The following is a 21,152-nucleotide window of genomic DNA, read 5'->3' as shown; positions in this document are numbered from 1 at the left end:
ACATCCCATATGGGAACCACGGTTCATGTTCCAGCTGCTCCACTTCTGATCTAGTTTCCTGCTGGGAAAACTTGAAAAAAGGCCTGCCTGTTGGGGTCCTTTGGGGAGGGAAACAATGGATAGAAGAGCTTCCTCACTCTGATTCTCCCTTTCTGCAACTCTGCCCTTTAAATAAATAAATACATCTTTAAAAAGGCATTTTTTTCTCAATCTCATGGCTTTTCAGAATTACCAAACATTTTTTTTCTTCCCATCCCTACCCAGTGTATTTTTGAAGATAAAATATGATAATCATATAGGCTTTCCAGATTAGTTAAAATAGCATAAAGGTAGAAGTCTGTTTTTTCCCATGTTATTGTTATAAGTTCATTATTCCTACTAACTTATCTTTTTGAGGTTTTATGGAGCATGTTTAAAGTTTGCATGCTCCTCTCAGGTGACTAATGTTAGATGGATTTAACAGAAGGTTGTGTTTTATGAGAATAAAGTACAGAATTGAAGATTTTTTGATTGATGGTTGATAGAATTAAATATTCCACAAAGATAGCCTTTCATTTTAGTTGTAGATTTAAGTGCCAATCCGAAGTTAACTGTTGTTTTTAAGAGACATGTGCAATTTATAAGTGGATGATGATAGCATCTACATTTAGTAATGTGTAAAAATACGTTGTAAGCTATAAATAGGCTGTTGTTAAAATTTGTTATTGTTAAGGTAAGGTTTTTGATGTTGATTTAAAACACTCAGTTGCATTTTTCTTTTTTGCCTTCACTCAGCATCAAGAGAGAAATCCTGCCCCTGGTAAAGTCACTCTGTCAAGATGTAGAACATGAAGTCCGATCTTGCATGTGTCGGCAATTGGAGAATATAGCGCAGGGCATTGGGTGAGTGCACTGATGCCATTGCTTTACATGCAGGCTGTCAAACAGGCATGTCTTCTCCCTGTGTTCTGCAAGAAGTGGAAGTGCATTCACAGCACCAAGCTCACTGTACACACAGACCTGCAGCAGCTCTATGAGCAGTCCGCACGGCTGTCCGCCTGCGAGTGGAGAAACCAGTGGTATGTCCACTTAGTGGAACACTGTGCATAGAAGGTGCTTTGTGTGAATCTCAGATTCAGTACGTTAAAGGAAAGAAGTCAAACACGAGAGACCATTTACTGCACGACATGTGCAAGCCCATAAGTAGTGGCTAAAAGCTGACCTGTTAGAGAAGGCTGTGGAACATGGCAAGGTGATGGAAACGCTCTGACTTGATCTTGGTGGTATTGTCCCAAGCATTTCACAGCTGCCGGAATTCATCAGTAAATGGTGCTTTGTTATCTCTTTTCTCAATGTGAAGGGTAGAGATAGACGTAGAGAAAGAGAAATATGGAGAGAGATCTTTTGTGTATTTCCTAATGGCTCCATCAGCTAGAAAACTGGAACTCAGGTCTCCTCTGTGGTGTAGAGGCCCAAGTGCTTGAGCCATCATCCGCTTCCTGCCAGTGTATGTGTTAACAAGAAGCTGTATTAGAGGGCCCGGCAAGGTGGCGCAAGTGGTTAAGGTGGAAGAGGCTCCTGGCTTCGGATCAGCATAGCATCGGCCGTTGCGCTCACTTGGGGAGTGAATCATCGGATGGAAGATCTTCCTCTCTGTCTCTCCTCTCTGTATATCCGCCTTTCCAATAAAAAATAATAAAAATAAATCTTTAAAAAAAAAAAAAGAAGCTGTATTAGAAGCCCAGGCATTGAACCATTGAACCATTCCAACGAGGGATGCAGGCATCCCAAGTAGGAATTTGTCTACGGCCCCAGATGCCCACCCTAATAAGTATATGCTTTGTTTTCGTTTTTAATTAAAAAAAGATTTATTTACTTTTATTGGAAAGTCAGATAAAGAAGAATGATCTTCATCTGCTGATCCACTTCCCAAGTGGCTGCCAAAGTCTAGATCTGAGCCCATCCGAAGCAAGGAGTTTGGAGCTTCTTCCGGGTCTCCCACGCGGGTTCAGGGTCCCAAACTTTGGGCTTTCCTTGACTGCTTTCCCAGGCCACAAGCAGGGAGCTAGATGGGAAGTGGGGCAGCTGGGACACGAACCGGCACCCAAATGGGATCCTGGCAGATGCGAGGCGAGTATTTCAGCCACTAGGCTATTGCACTAGGCCCAAGTAATCCAAATCATTAATTAAAATTGCTTAAAATTAAAAATTGCATGCCAGTTCATACAGTTTAGACACCTGGTCCTTAAGATCTTTGTGGGCAGCAGTATTATGCAGGGAGGAATAGAATCTGTGTCAGCAATTATCCATTCACTATCTTTGTGTTGATGTCATGCTTTCCTAACCCGAGCAAGATCCTGGAGAGCTGGAACCATTGCCTCTGTGACTTCTAACATTTTCTGCAGCTCCCAGCAAGTTTTGGTTGGAAATGTATTGATTTGGTTTATTTTTTTTTTCTGTTGCTTATTGTGCAGGACAGAACTTACAAAAAGTGTAGTGCTCCCTGAATTAATAGAACTCTCTAGGGACGAAGGCAGCAGTGTGCGACTTGCAGCTTTTGAAACTTTGGTTAATCTGCTCGACATTTTTGACGCAGGTAAATGCTCACAGGGATGCCTCTTCGCAGCTTCAAGCAGTGTCCGCATATGTTTTGTATTATAAGAAGAAACTTAGGTTGTGTTAAGTTTTATGATAAAGTCTTAAGCTTCCATTCCTCTCTGTCTCCATGATTCTTTTTTTTTGGGGGGTATCTTCTCTGTTCCTACTTTCACTCTCATGATATATAGTGTTGCCACATCTTATGTACCTCTCTTTTCTCTTGTCAAAATTTAACTGACTTATGTTTAGGACTAAGAACTTGGTTTGGGAGTTACCTTTTAACTTTCTCAATTGTTTGCCATGAATAAAAAAATGTCTAAATGAATTTCCTCTGCAAAGTGTAGAACTTTGGGGGAAAAAAAGTTTGCAGATTCCTGTCTTATACCAACTGTTCCAACAGTGACATTGCCTTTTCTTTTGCTGCTGGGTCGCTCTGCTGGTTTAGGTTTCTGAGTTTCAGTGATCCATTTATTACTGATCTTGTTACTCCTGTGACTTTGTATAACACTTTTTGGTGAGACATTCACTGCAGGATGAACAAATGATGACACAGATCTCGCTCTGAAAGGTGATGATGAGAGTGAATAGTAACGGCAGCTTTAATCCGCCTGTTGCAAAGCCTTCCTCAGTATTTATTAAGACACTTGATAAAGTAGTGATTCATTTGGGATGTTTAATCGCTCTGTGGAAAATTTAGAGCATATTTATAAATAAGTTTTAAATATTGCTAGTATGTCAGGTACTTATGAGCTGAGCTGATGTAGTCAAAGAATTAGCTTCTGAAGGAGGAGTCATCAAACAGGAAAACATGATCAAGTTCAAGGTAGAGAACATACCATGAGCTCACTGAAACAATAGCATGAGCTTAAGCCACAGCATGGTATGAGAACCAGCATTTCACCCACGCCCTACTTCTCTACTTCTAGTAGGAGTTAAATTTTCTTCCATTTATTCAGATCAGATTCTGTCATGTTAGGTTTTTGATTTGCAATACTCTTGATTTCCTGTGGCCCCATATGAAGTGCAGGCCCCTTAACCAGACACTGACGTTTCTGACAGTTCCCACCCCCTTCCTACCCCTTCCTTGCCACCCATCTCCGTCATCGTTGTTGGTAGATATTTCCTGGTTCCCTGGGGCTACCTAGTAATTACTCTTTGTGAAATCTATTTGTGTATTAGTTTCTACCTGTGCAATGTAGACAGCTCAATCTAAATTATGTGTCATTTGTTTTATTTTCCAGATGACAGAAATCAAACTATACTTCCCTTAGTGAAATCATTTTGTGAAAAATCTTTCAAAGCAGATGAATCAATTCTTATTTCCTTATCTTTCCATTTAGGAAAACTATGCCATGGATTATATGGTATGATATATCCTAAAAAATTTAAGGTTGTGCTCATTTTCCCCCTTTTTCTTCTATGTTAGCAAATAGACTTTAGCTCTTAGTTGTAAAGCCTATTCTTTAAGTGTATAAAATCTTACAAGGTCTTGGAACTTGGATGGAGTAATTTAGATTACGTTTAGGAATAATATTTTTACCAGTTAAACCTATTTGAAGGAAATTAATTATTGCCTCTTGAATTTTTGAATATTTATGTACTAGCTGGTATGTGTTAGTAGAAGTTCAGGTATTGATCAGTAGCAAGTGTACTATTTAACCATTTGTTGGACAATCAATATAAGAGAAATTTAACTCAGAATATAGAAAAATGCCTGTAACTCTCAGTATTTTGAGTACATTACTTAGTTCTGCCCTTGCTACAATAAAGTGAAACTTAAGTTATAAGCTATCTAGGATAGTAAAATATTTTATAGATGTGAATTGTAGACATTAGTAGACTCTAAATATTGCATTTCAATGTTTATGAGTTGTTAGCTCCTGGAGGTAGTTAAGGGATGTGTAACCATTCCATTGTTTTGAACCCGCTCGGCCGTCGTCCACATTCAAGTTGTAAGCTCCTTCTCTGCTGATGCATACATGTATTTTTTTCAAGCAATTTTATAATACTTACTAGAGGTAATTAGTTATGTATATAAATTGCCACACATGATAATTATAGTGACTTGGTGGTTTACAGTATCAGGCCTGTTACAGAGATTAATATAGGCTTAATTTCTGTATTTATTAGCAACATGTAACAATTTATTTAACTGTTTGGTTTCACTATGCTTTTATTGTACTTTCATGTTCTTTTCTTAATTTTTGTTTTCAAATGAAACAAGAGTTTCATATTTGTTTTAGGAATTTTTACTCCAGATCAACACTTGCGATTTTTGGAATTTTATAAGAAACTTTGTACACTGGGTTTGCAAGAAGAAAATGGACACAATGAAAACCAGATTCCCACGCAAGTCCTAGAACAGGAAAAGAAATATGTATCAGTACGGAAGAATTGTGCTTATAACTTTCCGGTAATGACTATATATATCTCCATTTACTGGGCAGCTTAACTACAGCTTTATAACGTGATTGAATAGCATTAAATATATCGTCCAGTGTGACTCTAGCTGCTTATCACTGTGTCTGGTACAAGCAGCAGGTTCGGAGTAACTATTTGTGAAAAATATATTTCTCTGTATAAATTGAAATGATGTGCATGTGTTGATATCTTCAAGATTTTATTTCCAATTAATTTACAATTCAGAGAACATGATTCACGTTTAAATGAAATGATTCTCCTACTCGGTATTGATGCATGTTTTCTTCTCCCATTCATCTCCTCTCCACCTTCACCAGGCCATGATTGTTTTTGTTGATCCCAAAAACTTCCACATGGAACTCTATTCTACATTCTTCTGCCTTTGTCATGACCCTGAAGTGCCAGTCAGATACACTATTGCTATTTGCTTTTATGAAGTAAGTCTGAAGAACTGATATCCCTTTTCATTTGTTGTTATTTTCATAGTGTGCTAGATGCTATTTTGGTATTTTGTATGCTTCTGTTTACAGATTTATTGTAAGGGATCGACTCCATATCTCTTGCATGTTCTGGTGCTAAATCTTATTTTAAAATTCCTACATTTGTCTTCTCTTTTTAGTATGTTTGCAGAATTCATTACATAATACATTATGTTCATTTATTTATGAATGCATTTGTTTAGCATATCTATATTAAGCGTTTAAGCTGGATGTTGTATCTGTATGGGTGTTTCAGATTTGTAAGGTCAGCTTTCATGTGTTTTGTTTAATTACACTTTGCATTTAAATCTAAGCACTTTAAAACAAATGGGTAAGAATCAAGATGGCGGAATGGGATTGGTTAACTTAAGAAGCCAGGCACCAATGAAAGAGCAACTGGTAAATTAACGTGTAAATTAATCATCTGTAAAAAATGTTTTGCTTGTCAATTAACTTCTGAATGGTTTCATAGAATCCGATATTCCTGGAGGTGCTACAAGTGGATGTCAGTGGTCTGTTACAGCATATAGAATATACTTTTCTCCATTTTACCAGTTTTTAATAAATGGTGCATATGATATTACCCTAAAAAATAAATAAAACAAATGGAAAATTGAGATGAATTCTTTAAATGTATTTTTGTTGCAAATGGATTGCATATAGTTGAGTATAGCTCTTAGCTTCAGCTATTATAGCTCTTCATCAGATAAGAGCAAAAGTGAATTAAAACTTTTGTGATGAGTATAGTTAGCTGTTAAGCTCTTGAGGTTGAAATGTAGAACATGTTTTTTATGCAATTCTAATAAGCATACATGTATTATAGTTGTGGTAAACATGGCAGCCATTACTTGCCAGTTTTAAAGCTGTCACAGAGTAACTCTTTAAGTGGAATAATAAAATCTCCACCTTTTCTCTGAGAAGCATCATAAATTCTTATTTTCAGTAGATTTCATCTCTTCACTAATACTCTGCTCCCCTAGTATGATATGAAGTAAACTAAAAAAATGGTTATATATGCAACTATTTTTTTAGAAGTCTGGTTTTATACATGTGTTATAACCTAGTTTTATTGTCTGAAAAGGATGTATTTTTTTTCAAATTAATATTTCAACTTTACATTTTAGTTGTCTCAAGTCTGAGGGATTTTATCGCTACATTTCAGGTATCTAAACTTCTGAATTCTGGAGTATATTTAATACATAAAGAACTAATAGCATTATTACAAGATGAATCACTGGAGGTAATATCTTCTTACTCTGCTTTATACTTCTTTCATGTTAAGTTCAAATAGGTCAGGGCCATTTTCCTCAACTCCTGGTAGTTGCATATTCTTTCAGCTGTGACAGAATACTGGAAAGGTCTTTTAAAAAATTAGGACTTAAAATATTCAATTAAAAATGTATGTATATACATCTCTATATACAAACAGGTAAAAGAGTACCTTTAATTCCTATCACCGTTACTGTTCTGCAATCTTTCCATTTTATATTTCTGTGTAAATCTTTTCTGTTTCTTTATAAGTGTAAATGTATGTCCATGTGTACACCTTGGTATTGTTTGGGGATTACTTTACCATCTACTGTGTAACTGTGAAGACTTCTTGAGATACTTCATTTTGACACTGTATTTAGTATATACCATTCACTTGAGTGACTCAAGTGAAGTTCAGCTCATCAATATTTTGATATTGTTGATTGTATTATCTGATTTAAGTCACCTTTTGAAAGTCAGGAACTAGTTTTAGAGTATATTAGTTATAGAAGCAGCAGTGTCAGATTAGACTGAACCATATCGAGATGGATGCACTTTTTAATGGTAGCTTGATCAAGACTTTTCTAGTAAGGAGATTATAGAATAGGGAAGCAGGAGTTAACAAAATGTAAAATGTGTCTTGGTACACAGCACTATTTCTTTGTAAAAACTGCCATGTTGGGTTGGCTAACCTAGAAGAACACAATAGTCAACATAAGAGTAATCAATATCTCTATTAAAAGGTACTAGATGCTCTGATAGACCATCTTCCGGAAATCTTGGAGCTTATGTCTACTGGTGGGGAAAGCAGTGTGCAGGAAAATAAGGTAAACACCTTGTCATCCAAAAGCTTTACAACGTTGTTTTTTCCTGCCCTGTAGGGCAGTGGTGCAGTCAGTGAAGGAATGTGTGGAAGACGGTTGAGATGGTGCCAGCCATGTGGCAGGCGCCCAGTGCAAGTCCCTAGGGGTTTGTACAGCTTGGATTTCCTCTGTAGTTCATCATGATTCTTCTGGCACCAGCATTCTTGGAAATTCATGTTCACATCTTTGGTTTTCATTGCAGTAATGATTATCCCAGAACAAAAAATGAGGACAGAGGGCCTGAATTTTGTCAGGTCAGAGCTTGCTGAGAGCAACATGTAATGTATTTAGCAATGATCAAAAGAGTTGCTATGAAAAGTAATAAAAAGAAATAAAAAGTAATAAAAGAAATAATGGGGCCCGGCGCGGTGGCGCAAGTGGTTAAGTCCTCGCCTTGCACGCCCGGGATCCCATATGGGCGCCGGTTCTAATCCCGGCAGCCCCGCTTCCCTTCCAGCTCCCTGCCTGTGGCCTGGGAAGGCAGTTGAGGACGGCCCAAAGCTTTGGGACCCTGCACCCGCGTGGGAGACCCGGAAGAGGCTCCTGGCTTCGGATCGGCATAGTATCGACCCGTTGCGGCTCACTTGGGGAGTGAATCATCGGATGGAAGATCTTCCTCTCTGTATCTCCTCTCTGTATATCCGCCTTTCCAATGAAAAAATAATAAAAATAAATCTTTAAAAAAAAAAAAAAAAAAAAAAAAAAGAAATAATGAGTCCCAGTTTCTAGTTCAAAATTTGGTTTCCATAAATTTTGCTCACCGAGTTTTAGAAAGTGATTTGTAATATCTCAGAAGCCTTTTAACCTCAGAAATGAGCAGAATTCGTCTCCTCCTCAGTGTATTATGAGAATTAATAACTTGACTGAATGTTGCAGGTGTGGTTTACTTAATTATCGTTGCCCCTTTTTTCAGCTGTCGGCTCTGCCGGACTTGATTCCAGCACTGGCTGCCGCTGAACAGCGAGCAGCAGCCTCTCTAAAATGGAGAACTCATGAGAAACTACTGCAGAAATACGCCTGTCTGCCACACGTCATATCAAGTGATCAGATTTATTATCGTTTCTTGCAAAGAATGTTCACAATCATGATGACAAATGTAAGTCCCGCTGCTGCCTGTCCTCTCAGCTCGTGGTTGCTTTGGAGGTTGCCCGATTCTGCACAGTCTCACGGTGGTGCAGCACATGGGTTCATCCCGTTCTGTAGGAGGACCACATTTTCCCAGCCTGCGGAGCGGGGAGCTCGGCCCCCTCTGTGCTCCTCCTCTGGTCCTCTGTTTGGTCAACTCCTTCCTAGGTGGAGCCAGAACAGGTGGTGCTTCCGCTTGCCCTTGTTCATGCGCTGTTGGCCGGGAGAGTGCAAGCAGGTGAAAGAGAAGGTTGATAGGACCCAGGGATCTGGACAGCAAATAATTTCTGACAATAGCATCCTTATGAATTTTGCATTTGCGTGAATGAACCAAGCAGAATGTTTTGCTTAATGTCAAGCAGAAAATACTGGTGATTTGTTTCAGCAATTACCGAACTGAGTAGCTACTATGTGTCGGGCACTGTTGTAAGAGGTGGAGAACTCGAGCTTGCACTTACACTCTGTAGAAGTGACAGCAGGATTGATTTTAAGGGAGTTGGAGATGAACTACACTAGCAGGGTGACATTAACATTAAGTTATGAAGACATTTCTTGAAGGATCTAAGTTCAGAGATTGATGAGCAACAAACATTCTATTTTTAACCAACAAAGTTGGTTTGGTTGGGCCAATTTTCCCAAAATACATAATGTTTGGCTGTAATTGCTTTTCCTTTATGTTTCTCTAAGAATGTCTTACCTGTCCAGAAGGCAGCTTCACGAACTCTATGCATTTTTCTACGTTATAACCGCAAGCAGGAACAGAGACACGAGGTCATTCAAAAGTTAATTGAACGTAAGTAATTATTGTTTTAAATATTATTATTGATTTCATTATTTAAAAATTGTTTTAATTTTAATAATCTGAGTTAGTAGCAAACAAATGCACAAAACTGTCCTTCATATTTCCATATGTTGCATGATAGACCAGTTGTCTGGACTACAAGTGCAGGTTTCTTTGTATTGTTAACTTACTGCCACTTATAAATAAAAGCGATTTATAAAAACATACATTTGTGAGGCCAAAAGTTGTACATGTAAGTTAACATACAGCCGATAGTGTACCTTGTTCATTTGTGCATTTAATGTGTCAAGTGCAACTGACACAGCTTTTATTCTGGAATATTTTGCTCTAGTTTTGTGAAACAGTTGGAAATGCAATTTAAAAACAAAACTTGTATCCTACAAATTCAATAAAACTCACAGCTTACATACACATCTCAAGCAGCTTTTGGGAAAGCTGCTTCACACCCCTGCTGCTGTGTTGGTTTTGTGAGTCTGTCTTCAAAGCCACAGGTCGAAAACAGTTGCTTTAAAGAAAATAAATAGAGGAAAATTACCCCTTAAGAAACGTGAGGGGAGATTTGGAAACAGTCCAATGAATGATTCACTTATATATTTATTTTTATGTTTTAGAAAGTTAAATAAATTTAGAATTTTACAATTTATAACCCGTTTTAAAATAAGATATTTTTTCCATCTTTCCATTGTTTGATATTTGACAGGGTACCAGAAGGTGGGTAGTTAACAATTAAAAAAAAAACTGTATCACATAATACAATGTTATTAACAATTAAAAAAAAAAAAGAAGGTGGGTAGTTACTAGTGTTGGCTTACTGTGATAATTAATTATTATAAATTTATGACTCAATTAAAGGATCAAGTAAAAGGGAATTAAGTTATAATGAAAATGACAAGGAGGCCCCTTCCTTAACCACTCATCTGAACTAGTGATAAATATCATCACAAAATGATTTTTTTTTCGTTGAATGATATTCAATTCTTTATACGTAAGAAAATCCAATCTTTCTTAATATTTTCCTGGGTTGTGGTAGCATGTGCTTTAGTTCTTTATCTCCAACCTAAAGTTATTTCTGTATTAAACATTTCAAGCCCCCTTGCAAGGAATGCGAGTGCTGACCAGCTAGGTATTTATCTAGTTCAGACAAGGAGAGGACTCACAGATGGATAGTGGTAATAGTGCGTGTTTCTCTAAGACCCAAGGTTGGTATTTTGTGCCTTTGTTGTCTGGATCAAAGAGAGGTGATTATGCACATAAACCACAGGGTTTCTCCAAGGCAGTAACATAGGATCTGGTCCAAGAGTATGAAAACACTTGTTTTATCACCCAAAAGGAACACAACTGTAAACAGTTTTGAGGGTAACTGCACTTTGAAAGGAAGTAGTTGTGTTTTGTTTTTTGTTGTTGTTGTAGCAGGATACAAGATTAACATCTTTGTTTTCCATGGGATTTGTCATGAAGCGTGGCCGTTATTTCAAAAATAGTTACATCATCTGTGATTCAGGGAAGTAAGTTGGGGAGCAATGGAAAGATGTAATTGCAACATAACATTAATAAATCAGTCCCCTACTCTGCACTGTAAAAATGAAAGAAACCAATTTTGTCCAGAGTCAATTCTATCCAAAAGCATCATGGCCGCTCCCTGCCCTTCTGCACTGGAAAAGTTCATTTCCTGACGCTCCTGTTGTCCATAGTCTCTGCTCCTCTCACAGAGTTGGGCCAAAGGAATCCAATAGGGCACTTTTGTTTTCAAAATAAGCTGCCCAAATAGGTTAAAGAATCTTTGAGACATACATTTTATCTTTGAGAGAAACTTCATTAGTGAGTACTTTTTTGTTTAATGGCAAGTACACATATTAAAGATTGCTTTTAGTAAGATAACCATTATAAATAAGTATGTAGATTTAATTCAGATACTCATTATTCACCCAATAGTATAATGGAAATGTTTTATTCTTAAACTAAGTCCCAGTTACCCTCAATTCCTTGCTGGTTTACTGAACTTTTAAGTATAATAGGCCTGGTTTAAGATGACCTTGTGTTTTATTTGTGCTTGCCTACAGGATGCCTTTTTGTTTGTGAAAAGGATATACTAATATCATTCGAAACTTTTTTTTTGGGAATTCTAAAAACATTATTAAACATCATACATTTGTTAATTTTACCACCGTTTAGTGTCTTAAGTCCTATTAAGAATACAGTGTTACTACTCAGTTCCCAAATATGAAGTGCTTATATGGATATTGATATTGTCTTGATTTTAAAATTTATTTATTTTTATCAGAGAGGTGGATTTATTTAGAGATCTATTCTGGCACAATAGGCAGAGGCTTAGTCTGACACACCACCCCAAGCATTTTTTATTTTGAATTGTTTATTCATTTGAGAAACAGAAAGAAAAAATACTCCCATTTGTGAGTTCTCTCCGAGGATGGCAGCCAGGAGTGTTGTCTAGGACTCCTCAGCAGGCGCAGGAATCTCGTGATTTGAACCATCACTGTTGTCTTCCCAAGCTCTGCAGGAGCAGGAAGGCAAAAACATGATTTACAACAAATTAAGGTTTAATTTCAGAAGTAGTGGCATACTGTAAACATCAAAAAGTTTATGGAAGATGCACATTGCCTTTTAATTCCATTTCCCACTAACTTTTGAAGAACCTTGTACTTAGTGAATTTGTTAATTTTACACAATTGCTTTTAATACAACTTTTTGAATGTAACTTTTCATTGGACTCTGTTACCCAGCAGAGCAGATAATCAGATTTTCTTGCTACTGGAGTTTAACCTTTTAAGTTTGGATTGCCATTTTCAAAGCATCAGAGTACTTTAAAAAATCCATTTAAGAAAAATGATGTTCACGAGACTTAACTGGATTGCTTTTTGTAAGCTACTCTGAGTTTTTCATTTTCTGATGGAAGGACCTTACATACAGAATAAGTTTTGCATTGGAAAAAGATTTTGTGTGGCTTAAAATATTAAGAATTTTGCTTTTGATCGCTTATATGAAAAGGAGAAAATTATCCTTCCAGTATTGAGTGAAATATTGTCATAATACTGTTTGTTTATGACTTTGTCCACTACAAAGGAATAACATTAATTGATTAAACTGTTTTGGAGTGATGCATCTCTGCCTTTGAATTCTGTCTCTGTGCTTTGCCAGCCTCTTGGCTCCCACCCCAGAATCCCAGGCTTCTCTCTTAGGAGGGATAAATGTATCTATTTGCTTAGATTGCCTTTTACCATTAAATGAGATTTTACGCGTTCAGCACTTACCATATATAGTGAGTGACTGAAAGTACAAGGTGTAGCCATTCAATAGTTCATAAATTTATATGGAACCAACAAATGTTTACTAACACTTTTTGTTGTTTTTTAAAAGATGCTAATCATTTTGGAGTTGCCATCTGGGGTACCGTTTTCTTTTTTCTTTTATTTATGTTCATATAAAGAAACTTGTGATGGACTTTGTGTATTTAATTTTCTCACATGTAGTTTCATGTAGGAAAATTTAACTTGATCATTTTTGTAATTGTTTCTAGAACTGGGTCAAGGAAAAAGTTATTGGAATAGACTTCGATTTTTGGACACCTGTGAATTTATTATAGATATATTTTCCAAATCATTTTTCTGTAAATATTTCTTTCTACCTGCTATTGAACTGACACATGATCCAGTAGCAAATGTGAGGTATGTATTGGTCTAAACAAACACTTGAAACCATTTCTTATATATCTTCTTTTATAAAAATTGTTTGGCTTTATTTTAGGTGATCTTTACACGGTTGATCAGGGCGGGACAGATTGAAGGTTAGGGTAAAGTGGATGTAATCATTGTTTTCAACTTTTCTATTTCTTCTTCCTGTTACTGGAAGAAGCGGGGAGATAAGGGGAGGAGCCATACATAGCCTCCCAACTGCCAAGTACCCTGGGATGGGGAACAGCCACCCAGTATCAACCCAGGGTCCTGATGTGGAGTATTCTGCAAGTGTTTTGCCCTGGTGGTTTTGATAGTTCTGAAAAGCTGTCGATCTTGGCTGATCCAAGGATAGGGAAACCCTTCCAATATCTGTTCGCTGACATAGTTGACCTTAGAGTGTCCATCGGCCCAGATATTTGCTGTCAGTGTTTTGCTGGGGCAGTTGTCCAACTTGTTCTGTTCTACTTCCTCTGCTATGGTACCAGATGTGCTCTGCAGGCCCCGGTAGGCTGCCATAACCTCCATGTACATCAGGGCCTGGCATCCACTGCTCCATTTTTTCCACTGAGGAGACTGGTTCTCATAGGTGGGCCTAAGGGCCCGAGCCAGGTCACCTGGGACCCACCAGACCCCTAACCCGTGGCTCATGAACCTGGCACACATCACGCAGGCAGGCCCAAGGACCACAGCCAGGAAACCCTGCCCCTGGGGCTTATGAACCTGGCACCCACTGTCCCCTGATTGGCTAGCTTGCCTCACCCTGGCATTCACCAGAGAGTGCTGTGGCCTGGCTTGGTCCAGCCTGCCCCTACTCCCAGCTCCTGCTGGTGCATGCTGCAGCCTAGCCCAGCCCAGTTGACCCCCAGTTTTGGCACTAATGCGAACTAGCTGGTGTTGCAGCCCCACCCAGTCCCTCCTATACCCCGTCCTGGTTTTCAGATCTGCCTATGGGTGTTAAGAACTGGTTCAGCCTGGCCCGCCCCCAGACCTGATCCACATGAATGCCAATGGATTCTGTAACCTGGCCTAATCTGGGCGGCTCCTTGCCTTGGTTCTTGAGCTCACCTGCAGGGACTGTGTCAGACAAAGAAATTTCCTAAGCTCCTCTATCAGGTCTCCTCCCAGTGGCAGATCTTGCATACACCAGAGGGTCCTTGGCCCAGGTTGACTTTCCACCTCTTGTTCTGGCAGGAACAGTAGCCAGTAGCCAGTGGCTTTGCCCAGCCAGTTCTTACTGTTGGGTGTTACAACCCAGCCATACCTGGTCCAGACAATCTCACTTGGTTCAGTGGGAACCAAGACCCAGCCCAGTCTGTTCTATAGTAACTTCTTTTAAAATATGTTTCCTGATCAATTAAAAAAATCAGGTGAAACATTTATAGTTGCTTTGAAATTCTTAGTAAGTAGCCTTTTAAAAAATTGCCACATAACAATTATGCATGTTTATGAAGTATAGTATAACTTATTACCTGTACTTAATGTATACTCTTCAAATCGGGATAATTAATATTTCTATTTCCTTATTTACTCATGTTGGAAGCTTTCCAGTTTCTCTTTTCTAGTTGTGTATATGATTTATAAAATGTAAACTCCTCACTCCACTTTATTGAAGAATACTAGAAATGGGTATTTTGGGATCCATTATCTCCCCTTTTCTCTACCCTGTGCTGTCCTACTACTCTCGCTTCCTGTGAGATTATCTTTTTAAGTGAGAATATTCAGTATTTGGCTTTCTGTGTCTGACTTATTTTGCTGAACACAATGTCTTTCCTCCTGTCCTTGTTGTAGCAAATGACAGAATTTTATCCCATGTTTGTGGCTGAACAATCGGTATTCACTTGTACATACATCATATCTTGGTTGACTTTGTATTTTGGGTATTATCAATAGAGCTCAGTGGTCTTAATCACTGTGTACCAATAGGCCTTGGCAGCACAGTCTTTCAGTTCTGTCTCAGATCTTCAGTTTTATTGGGTTGAAATAGTAGTAAAAGCCAGATGGATTGGCAGGCTTTGGATATGCACATAGCATCAGAAGCAGGAGGAGTAGACATTATTAATTCATCTCATAGTAAGGATGGAGATGAAATATCCAGCGTTCTTTTCATTTCACAGTGGGGGATAAGCATTTGTCCATATGAGGGACCCATTTATTCAGAGGAGTCGTGCCTTGAAGTCTTTCTCTTGTTTTTGCTACTTTGTGTTTCTGAAATCCAGTGGATGATAATTGAATTTGGTTGACTGTTAAATTAGTTGGAACAGGCCTGAAAATGAGGTGCTTGGAAATTAAAAATATATATATATATATATATATATATACATATATATATATGTATAGATAGATAGTCTTTCTTTTCCACCAAACAAGCATTTTGTTTCCTGTTTTTCATTGTAAAATAATTTTAACATAAAATTTACCATTTTAGTGCTTTTTAAATGTGTAGTTCAATAGCATTAAGTACATGTGGACTAATACTTATACCTTTGGTAGTGGGAATTCTAAACCCTCAGCTGTTAGTTTGTGTTTGAAGCTTGATGACTCCATTCTGAACTTGAAGTCAGATCTGCAACAGTTAGATTGAGTTGGCTAGTGCCTTTCTTTGGCAACCTTCTAGAGCTCCCTGCCGTCTTCCCATGTTAATCATATCTAGTTGTTTGTACATGTAGCATATGCTCATCTTTTCTAGATGACTGGCATGAGTAGCAAGCAATATGTAAAACACTGATATTTTTAAGTCGGAGTAGCTGGTGAGGTGGTGAGCTAGTGTGGCTTCCCGCTGCTGCTGTTGAGATACTTCTAGTGTGGTGATCATCACTTGCTGAGTAGTTGACAGAAGTAACTAGAAGAAGATGAAGTCATTTCTACTCTGATCCATCTGAGTAGCTACATAGAGAAATCCAGTGAAGATTAACTGAATATCATGCCAGGAATTTTGGGGACTAGAAGGGGCCTGAGACCGTTGTGTCCCAGTTTGAATCGGTTCTCACTGTCCAGGCTAGGCAGCTGCCAGCACAGCACCATGTGCTCACTGTGCTTAGGACTGCGCAGACAGCAGTCCATCACAGGTGAAGTGTCACTGGAGGCAACCCTCCCTCTGCCTGTGCTCTTCCTTTCCTGGTATCTACACTGCTCGTTTCCTGTCTTTGGGTTGCCACTTCAAGGCTGTCTTGGTGGAACCTTTATCGGCCCTCTCTGGCCACCTACTTTGAAATGGTTGAATCCTCCTCCTCTAGCACTCTCTCATCTTCCTCCCCACATCGCTTGCCCCCACATGGTGACATTGTACTTACTTATGCTTGAGCCCCTGGTCCCAGCTCCTGTGCAGAGAGGATTCCCTGTGGTGTCAGTTTGACACATCACAGGCATTCCAGAAATATCTGTAATGGGAGTAAATGAACTTGAAGGCTACCTAAAACTTTTTTTTAAGCTTCTTGTTACCATTCTTCATAGTTACTGAATTTACTCTAAAGTTAATGATTTGTTATAGAATGAAGCTTTGCTACCTGTTGCCCAAAGTAAAATCTACTCTGAAGATCCCTGCAGACAAGCATCTCCTTCAGCAGCTAGAAATGTGTGTGAGGAAGCTCCTGTGTCAAGAGAAAGACAAGGATGTCCTGGCTATTGTGAAGCGGGTAAGTAGCCCGATGCCACAGAGCTGCATTGCTTGCGAGATGGTGTTCATCCTTGCTTTCCTGCCTCAGCCGAGGGGCAGCAGTGTGGGGCAGTGCTTGCTGGAGTTGTACCAGTACATGAGTGAATGTGGAAGCTGCTTTCAAAGGACTCTAAGGTGTCCAAGTCTAATGCCCACCAGGACTAGCTGGCACGGGGTGGGAAGTGCTGGTAATGACCTTCAAGCTGTGTTCACCAGGCTCTGTTCACAAGTCACTGCACCCCAGGAAAGCTTTGCTCCACAGGGCTTACTAACACAGCTCTTAGGAGGCTCAGCAAGGGGCAGCGTGAACTGGGGTAAAGATCTCTTTCCTAGCCTAGAGCACAGTCTTTTATAGTGATACGACATTGCTTATGGTTTTGTTTTATTTTGTTTTAGCATGAGATGTTCTATGACTTTTTGGGAATCATGGAAAACTGAAAACAGTGAAAATTTGGGTTCATAAGATAAAATCTTAATATGCTTTATAGCCTTCAAAAGCTGCTACAGTGGAGCTATAATTAATATTTTTATAAGAGCAAGTCACTTAAAAGTGATCACTTTTGTAAATCTCTGAATTTCAGAATAGTCTTTGAACATTTACTTCTAGTGAGAGAAATTAATTATGTTATATAAATTAGCATCAAATATTTTATCTACAGATCTTTGTCATAGGCCCTGAAAAAATTTTTAATTGACTTGATAACTTGATACTAATTAGTATGATTTTATTTTCCTGAAATATGAATTCCTCTTTCATGGATGAAATATCAAGAAATGCTCAGTGCTGGACATCCATTGGAATCTAAACACCACCCCACCCCTCCACCACATACCATCACTCACATACAATTGTTTTATCAAATATTTCTGTTATTATTTTTAAATAAGAAGTTTATGTGGCAGTTCAGTTGTTAAGATAGTAATCACAAGCTTATTTGCTTTTCTAAAGACAATTTGTTAATTCAAGATATAATACAGAGTAGCACCATAAATAGATCTAACACGATACAACTAAATTATTGGATTGTTAATCTGCAATGGGATATTCTGGAGTATAGCTTTTTTTTAAAAAAAAATCTATTTACTTTTACTGGAAAGTAAAGATCTGATTTACACAGAGGAGAGAGAGAGAAAGATCTTTCATCTGCTGTGCTGGTTCACTTCCCACATGGCTGCAATGGCTGGAGCTCAGACTATCCAAAGCTAGGAGCCAGGAACCAGGGGCTTCTTTAGGGTCCAGGATGCCAAGGCCATGGGCCATCCTTTACTGTTTTCCCAGGCCACAAGCAGGGATCTGGACGGAAAGTGGAACTGCCAGGGAATGAACTGGCACCCATATGGGATGCCAGCACTTGTAAAGTGAGGATTTAGCCATTGAGTCATCACACCAGGCTCTGGAGTACAGCTCTCAAGTATGTTTCCCATAATGATGTCCATGTGTCCCATAAGAATTCTGTAGTATGATTACCAAACTGAGGTGTCAGTACAGGGACTCACGAGGAAGCTGTATAAATCTCAGATTAAAATAGAACAGCTGGTGTGAGCATTGTGTAGTATAGCACATTAAGCTGCTGCCTTGCGATGCCATATTGGTACAGGTTTGAGTCTCACTTCTGATTTGCCTCCCTGCTAATTTGCATGAAAAAGAAGCAGAGAATGGACCAAGTGCTTGGCCCTGGCGCTCACGTGGGAGACTTGGGTGAAGCTTCTGACTCCTGGCTTCGTCTTGGTCCAGTCCTGGCTCTTGAAACTATCTGGGGAGTGTGCAGTGAATGGAAGATATGTCTCTTTGTCTCCCTCTTTCTCCATCTCTCTGTAATTCTGACTTTCAAGTGAACAAAATCTTTAAAAAATAGAATAACTGACCTAATCAGTTTTTCAGTATGAAAAATTATTTTTAAAGAGAATATTTCATGGCATACATTATACATTTTTCATAGACCTTACTGTTACTCTTAAGGGAGGGTGCAGAGGAGGTGTGGAGCCAACATGTCAAGATGGAAGAAGCTGTTACTGTAAAAGGACAGTGCAGGAGAATTTAGCACAGCTGGATTTTAAGCCAAATCATAGCTTGCTCCATTTGAATTGTTAAATTAAGAATTTTAAAATTAAAAATTTTAAAAAGTCAGAAAATATTGGCACTGAGTTTACTAGAAGTTAAATTACGTGTATTACATATTTGCCGTTATTTCTGGGCTTGCTGTTTTCACGCCTAGGAAGTTAAAATGCATCCTGTGCTGATCTGTAGAGGTTGATCATCAGTGTAATCTACCGTGGGACAAAGCCGGAGAGTTGTCCGGTGTAGTCTTCCTTGCACTTTCCTCTGGAAAAGTATCTCCTTTAACAATTACTGGCTGATTTGATTGAGTGATGGAAACATTTTTCTTTGTAGACCGTCTTAGAATTGGACAGAATGGAAATGTCTATGGATGCTGTGAGTAGACTCTCTACCTGACATTGAAGAGGTACTTAAAAGTTGGCAGAAACTCATCATTAACATGTCACAACTTTTGTTCTAAATTTTTAAACAGTTTCAAAAAAAGTTTTATGAAAAAGATTTGTTGGACCAAGAGAAAGAAAGAGAAGAACTACTTCTTTTGGAAATGGTACGTTGCTTTGACATGCGCACACAAATTCTTTTTTCTGACCACAGTTAGCTGGGCTCTGCTGTTAAACTTAAAAACCCTTTACAAGTTTGCGTCCCTGTATTTCTTCTTAAATACTAAAGAGTACTGATTTCTGAAATTTGATATGAAAGAGGAATACAAACTGTATTTGAAAACATCACTGCAAAAACCTGATATGCTAAAGTAAAATTGTTAGAAAATGAACTATATTTTAAACGTACAGTGTAATTTGTTTAAATTTTTACCTGTTTGAAAGGTGGTGAGAGACAGAGAGAGGGATAGCTTCGTCAGCTGTTTTACTCCTGAAATGTCCTTAACAGCCAGGATTGACTCGAGCCAGTCAGAATTCTAGAACTTTCTCTGGGTCTCCCACAGGGGTATCAATGATCCAGGACCTTGGGCCGGCACTTGCTGCCTCACAGGTGCGCGAAAGTAGGAAGAAAGATTTAGAAGCAGAGCCAGTACCCAAAGCCAGGCACTGTGGTATGGGCTGCAGGTTTGCTCAGCGCCGTCCTGCCATCGGAGCCTCAATTGGATGGCTTCTGACACTGGAACGTATTCATGGACCCAGCACCACAATCAAAATATCAAACATTTTTACTCTTCTGAAAGTTCCCTGTATTGTCTACTCCAGGCCCCAACATCCACTGATCTTGTTTCTTTCACTGTAGATTTGCATCTTTCCTTTATTTTTTATAAAAAGGAGCTCTGTCTTTTTTTAATGCTTCTTTCCATCAGTATAATTAAAGACTCATCTGTGTTGTTACATATGTCACTAGGTCACTCCTTTTTATTTTTGAATAATATTCATATTGTGGATATATCATAACGTGTTTATCTGTCACCTCCTAATAGACCTCTGATAGACATATCCATGTTATACATCCTGTCAAATTTGTTGGTCTAAAGTTGTTTGTGATATTCTCATATTCTCTTTAGAATGTAAGGTGATAACCTCCTTCTGATTCTTATAATAATGATTTGTAGTTTTTTGAGGAATTATTTTTGACAGTTTCTCTTGTGTAAATGACCGTTAATCTCATACCGCCTCACTTAGTGCTGTAGGTCCCTGTCCCCACTCCACACCTTGCTCCGTGTTACAGTAGTCAGATGCACTCCACCTGATTGCACCTGTGTCACACAGCGCTCAGTGTTTTCTCCTGATTTGCTGTGTGTTGAGCGGAATGCAGGAGAATGAGCATTGCTGTTTTACTCGGTGCTTGCTAGTCCGGGCCCTCTCCCTACGCTGCGGGAGAGCCACATCTTTTCCCCTTCAGGCTGAAGAATTTTCCTTAGCAAATTTTTGAGTGCAGGCTTTCTGGTGACTGATTTCTTTTCTTTTTCCTTTATCTGAAAATATCTTGTTTTTACCTACTTTCTTGAAGAATATCTTTATTGGATATAAAATTCTGGGCTGGCAGCTTCTTCTTCCTGCGCAGTAACATCCAGTGGAAAATCTGCTGGCATTTGAGTTTGTTGTTCTGTTGTACATGGAGGTTTTCTTCTGGCTTTCTTGAGGACTTTTTTCTTTTCTCTTTTACTTTGAGCAATTTGCTTGGATGTGTGTTGGTATGACTGACTAGGTTTGTACTGTTGTGGCTTTGCTGATTTTATTAAATCTATAAATATTCCTCACCCCAACTCACCCCCAAATTTGGAAAGA

The 21,152-nt window shown here is 38.6% G+C and overlaps 1 protein-coding gene across 1 annotated transcript in view; it reads left to right on the top strand.

Annotated features, from left to right (window-relative positions):
- The window catches only part of PPP4R4 (protein phosphatase 4 regulatory subunit 4), a 72,016-nt gene that overhangs the window by 42,445 nt on the left and 8,419 nt on the right, over positions 1-21,152 (top strand). The window contains exons 7-19 of the mRNA XM_040975571.1: positions 775-882; positions 2,454-2,575; positions 3,819-3,941; positions 4,821-4,990; positions 5,316-5,435; positions 6,640-6,717; positions 7,472-7,555; positions 8,505-8,687; positions 9,404-9,509; positions 13,054-13,201; positions 16,698-16,842; positions 19,255-19,296; positions 19,394-19,468. Coding sequence (XP_040831505.1) covers positions 775-882; positions 2,454-2,575; positions 3,819-3,941; positions 4,821-4,990; positions 5,316-5,435; positions 6,640-6,717; positions 7,472-7,555; positions 8,505-8,687; positions 9,404-9,509; positions 13,054-13,201; positions 16,698-16,842; positions 19,255-19,296; positions 19,394-19,468 — 1,504 coding nt within the window. The remainder of the gene's footprint in view (positions 1-774; positions 883-2,453; positions 2,576-3,818; positions 3,942-4,820; positions 4,991-5,315; positions 5,436-6,639; positions 6,718-7,471; positions 7,556-8,504; positions 8,688-9,403; positions 9,510-13,053; positions 13,202-16,697; positions 16,843-19,254; positions 19,297-19,393; positions 19,469-21,152) is intronic.

The sequence above is a fragment of the Ochotona curzoniae genome, unplaced genomic scaffold, assembly GCF_017591425.1.
Source record: "Ochotona curzoniae isolate NIBS_2020 unplaced genomic scaffold, NIBS_Ocur_1.0 contig_2688, whole genome shotgun sequence".
Classification (NCBI taxonomy): domain Eukaryota; kingdom Metazoa; phylum Chordata; class Mammalia; order Lagomorpha; family Ochotonidae; genus Ochotona; species Ochotona curzoniae.
This window is presented reverse-complemented; position numbering and strand designations above follow the sequence as displayed.